This window comes from Engraulis encrasicolus, chromosome 12, assembly GCF_034702125.1.
Source record: "Engraulis encrasicolus isolate BLACKSEA-1 chromosome 12, IST_EnEncr_1.0, whole genome shotgun sequence".
NCBI lineage: Eukaryota > Metazoa > Chordata > Actinopteri > Clupeiformes > Engraulidae > Engraulis > Engraulis encrasicolus.
The window spans coordinates 55496063-55500788 of NC_085868.1; the positions used below are offsets into that span (position 1 = coordinate 55496063).

Below are 4726 nucleotides of genomic sequence, written 5' to 3' on the forward strand. Positions count from 1 at the left end.
CCATTCACTCCCAGTGAGGCTCAGTCTCAAAATCAAAAAAAATTCACGGCAATAGCCAATGACCGTTTAGCATTTTGCCATTGAAAAAGCGTACAATCCCACATGCCATTGAAGTCCATTGAGACTCGACTCGCTTGCGTTGTCATGAGCGGAAAAAAAACTTGTGCGAGCCTCGGGATCTTATTACAGATTGGTTTCATCTCTAAGTTGAGCACATGCATTTTCTATGGAGCTGGGTCTGAAATAGCAATGTTATTAAGTCATGTAAAGCATTAGTTTACATACTATTCTCCGTGATTTTGGACAGGAGGCGGCGCCTCCCTTGTACTCAAAGAGGAATCGCCTCTGATTACTACCATAGTACTACACCACTATGACAGTACACAGGGCCTTTAGTAATACATTACTACCATAGTACTACACCACTATGACAGTACACAGGGCCTTTAGTAATACATTACTACCATAGTACTACACCACTATGACAGCACACAGGGCCTTTAGTGATCAGAGGTGGAACGTAACTAAGTATTTTTACTTCGTTACTGTACTTAAGTAGTTTTTTCTGGAATTTGTACTTACTTGAGTAAAAATAAAAATGCAGACTTTTACTTTTACTCAATTACATTTTTTGACAATTACTTGTACTTTCTACTCCTTACATTTCTAGGAGAAGACTTTGTTACTAGTTACATTTATCCTAGGTTTTCCTGTTGTGTTTCGTGAATATTTCAATAGCCTCAGCTGCGGGCAGGGAGGCGGGACCAAGCCCCTCTTCCAAATTGACACCCAGACAGAAAATATACTTTTAAAAACATTAACAGGACTCCATAGTCATGTTCAAATAGAACCGAAAACCGTTGCAGACACTTTTTCCTATTGGATCAAGTAGGTAGACATGGAGAAAGACAGCCATTGCGTGAGTAGGCCTACTTGTACTTTTGTACTGAAAAGTACATTTAAAAGTTAGTACTTAGGACTTTTACTTAAGTACGTTTTTGGGAAACAACTTTTACTTTCACTTGAGTAATTTTTTCGCAGGGTACTTCTACTTTTACTTAAGTACACAACTTCAGTACTTCTTCCACCTCTGTTAGTAATACATTACTACCATAGCACTACACCACTATGACAGTGCACAGGGCCTTTAGTAATACATTACTACCATAGGATTACACCAGTGGTTCTTAACCTGGGGTGCGGGCACCCCCTGGGGGTGCGCCAGAGATTTCAGGGGGTGCAGAGAATTTTGTATGTGTTCAGGTTGTGACTAAAATTCTGCTTCCAAACATTGAAATTAGGCCAAATTAAGACAAAATTTAAACATGTTTTGATTCCCATGTCAAGTCATTAAAGTATTAATTAATGTCTAAACCAAGAATCATTGTAATTAATTGCTTAAATCCTTTTTTGTGTGTATACATGTGTAGAAGTTTGGGTTGGGGGTGCGCGGCTTGTTTTGGGCACAGGTTAGGGGGTGCTTCAAGAAAAAAGGTTAAGAACCACTGGATTACACCACTATGACAATACAGGGCCTTTAGTAATACATTACTACCATAGGATTCTTACGCTGTTACTTCTCCGACCAAAAGTTAGGCCTAGCCTACTGTTTCCACTGTCTTTGTCCATGTAATTTAAATAAATTCACTCCACAACGTCTTGAAATGATAATCAAACTTTAGTGTTCTTCTCAAGGTATTTACAAAACGTACATGAACTAACAAAAACATCAACTACTGAAAATAAAAGGTTTAAATGTCCGAAGTTGAAGAGAAACAGAAGAGCAACAGTTAAAAAGACTGTTCGCTTGCGATCTGAAATGAAAAGCGCGAGAGGCTATAGAGCTTGAAAGTCCCGCCCCTTAGTTCCGCGTTTCACGGGACCTAAGCTGACCATCTAACAACATGGTAGCGAGTAAATATCTTCTGATCTCAGTCATGATATGCGCTGGGCTACAAATATGCTGTTTAAGAGGCTAGATAAAGATTATTCATGCAGAAGTATCAATGTTTTGTTCCGAGGCCGTCGGCATGAAAAATGTGAAGAAACAAAGCTTTCTTAAAAGTTTAGGGGTTCGTACGAAAAATTCAGCAAAAATATCAGAAACATATATGGAGCTCGTGGCACAACTCGAAGGGGATCGAAATATCATTTTAATACCGCCATTGGATTACATGCTACGATTTTCGGCTAAAAACGCCGTTGAGGTCCCATGAAATCGGGGGAAGTGACGTCACTTTCGAGCTCTATGGAAGCCGGCTCGTGAGTCTTAAAGCGACAGTACACATTTTTAATCCAAAACAAAAAGTATTCTTATAAATATGAATTCTTATTCTTTTATCTTTCCTACATAATATTTATCATTTTAATCATGAAATTAATTTATCTATGAAATTACAAATTCAAATGAAATTATTTATTATCTATTTATGCATTTTAAAGCAAGTCCACTTTGGCCGCTACAGGCCGTGTGAGAGGCTGAGGGAGCAATACTTCTACTGTACTCTTGCTGGTGTTCTGTAGCCTGTCCTGAGACAATAGGTGCTGTTCTAGTCTTTGACACCAGGACACCTGGACCTAATCTCTATCCCGGGATATCTAGTTGCTGTTCAGAACACCAGGCTACTGTCCCGGGACACCTAGCTGCTGTCCTGAGACGGTCCTGAAACATGAGAGGCAGTGGGTGCGATAATTGGATGGTGGTAGTGAATTGATGGTGACACCGGAGGCAGCCGGGTGAAAGTCGGCATGCGGTCGACATAGCTCCCGGTGCACTTGGATCTTATTTGTATGTCTGGTGGAAGAACGCAATGTTGAGCCAAGAAGTGGACCTACTCATTGATGTTGAATGGACTAACTAAACCGAAACCGCTTGCGCTGGCGGGTTGTGGGAGCAAAGAATTGGGCTAGCCACCTATACAAGATTCACCCCTCATCAGTAAGCTAAGGCTAACGTTCCTTCCTTGGGTACACCTAACATGCAACCATACACTAGCACATATATCCTTTTCCACGTTATTGCATTACACGTAGTTTAAGCCGGGTTATGCAAAATTAGGGAGATAACAAGTCAAGCCTTAACAATATTCTCCTGTGTCTCTGTCCAGGTGTTGTGGAACCCAAAACAGGATTTCCTCACACATTTCAGCTACCAAGATTTAATGTAAGGTGTGTGTGTGTGTGTGTGTGTGTGTGTGTGTGTGTGTGTGTGTGTGTGTGTGTGTGTGTGTGTGTGTGTTTCTGTCTCCAGGAGAGGTGCAGGCGACGATGGTCCAGTGGAACCCCAAGCAAGGCCTCCTGACCCAGTAGTGTAGTGTAATCGTCTAATGTACTGTGTGTGTGTGTGTGTGTGTGTGTGTGTGTGTGTGTGTGTGTGTGTGTGTGCGCAGGAGAGGTGCAGGCGACGATGGTCCTCTGGAACCCCAAGCAGGGCCTCCTGACCCAGTAGTGTAGTGTAATGTAATGGTCTAATGTAGTGTGTGTGTGTGTGTGTGTGTGTGTGTGTGTGTGTGTGCGCAGGAGAGGTGCAGGCGACGATGGTCCAGTGGAACCCCAAGCAGGGCCTCCTGACTCACTTCAGCTACCAAGATGGCCGCCTCCTGGTTCGCAAGCCGGGACTCTACTACGTCTACGCCAAGACCTGCTTCCGCTACTACGCCGAGTCCGAGCTGCATCACACACGCAACACACGCCACACACACCACACACACACGCCCTCGCACCAACACACACACCACCACCCCCCTCGCACCCGCACCCGAAAACCCTCTGCGGCATCAGTCCCACCGCCCTCCTCGCATCGTCATTGGCCACCGAACGCCGCCGCCGCTGATGATGTCATCACCCAGCCGCCGAGTCCGGCCCAGCTGATGCAGTACGTGCTGCACGAGCGCCCGAGTCGCGGTGGCGCCCCCCTGAGGCCGCTGGCGGTGATGAAGGGCGGCAGTACGCAGCGGTGGAGCGAGAGGGGCGGTGGCTACAACATGTACTGCCTGCAGCAGGGGCGGGCCCTCGACTTGAGGACGGGCGACGGGCTGCTGGTACGCGTGGCCAACGCATGGATGCTGGACCCGGAACCCCAGGCCAGCTACTTTGGAGCCTTCAGGATAGGACACTGAGGAGGGGACACTGACCAGGGCTTAATTGGCCAATTAAGTAATTGATTTAATTGGTCCAATTAGGACAGGACATTGGTTAATACTTTAAAGGAGAGGAGAAGAGAGGAGAGAAGAGAACAAGGCACTGATTGAGACAGAGACTAATGGATGTGCAACCCTGAGGCTGAGGGGTGTTCAGGAAAGGCCGTTGATACATTAGGACAAGCAATTGATGTTCCCAAAGGGAGCTAAGTTGATGCCTTCAGGATAGGTCACTGATGGACACTAATAAGGGTTTAATTGGTCATTAGGACACAAACGAGGGCTTAATTGGCTATTGGAGATTAGGAGACTGACGACGGTTTAATTGGCCATTGGACATTAGGACAATAACGAGGGCTTAATTGGCTATTGGACATTAGGACGCTAATGAGGGCTTAATTGGCTATTGGACATTAGGGTGCTGTTTCCACATAGCTGGATATTTGTTTGGCAGGGTATTTTTTTCTCTTGTTTAGGTGTAAACGCAACATGTGGATAAAAATAAATCCTCCATTGTAAGAAATGCGTTTCAACCCCCCTAAATAGGATATTTTTTTTCTCCTGCTTTTTAAACCTGGATTTTAAAT

At 44.6% G+C, this 4726-nt stretch overlaps 1 protein-coding gene across 1 annotated transcript; it reads left to right on the forward strand.

Moving 5' to 3' along the window:
* The first annotated feature begins 3525 nt into the window (after nucleotides 1-3525).
* On the forward strand, nucleotides 3526-4221 carry LOC134459628 (tumor necrosis factor ligand superfamily member 11-like). Its single transcript, XM_063211974.1, has 2 exons — nucleotides 3526-3690; nucleotides 3733-4221. Exons 1-2 carry the CDS (start codon nucleotides 3537-3539, stop codon nucleotides 4116-4118), a joined length of 540 nt encoding a protein of 179 aa, XP_063068044.1. The 5' UTR covers nucleotides 3526-3536; the 3' UTR covers nucleotides 4119-4221.
* Nucleotides 4222-4726: the final 505 nt, after the last annotated feature.

What these genes read in the sequence shown, in the direction of transcription:
- LOC134459628 (XM_063211974.1), top strand. Translation starts at nt 3,537, where the DNA reads ATGGTCCAGTGGAACCCCAAGCAGGGCCTCCTGACTCACTTCAGCTAC. An exon ending in GCATCACACACGCAACACAC is followed by an intron (nt 3,691 to 3,732) that starts GCCACACACACC and finishes ACCAACACACAC; the next exon opens with ACCACCACCCCCCTCGCACC.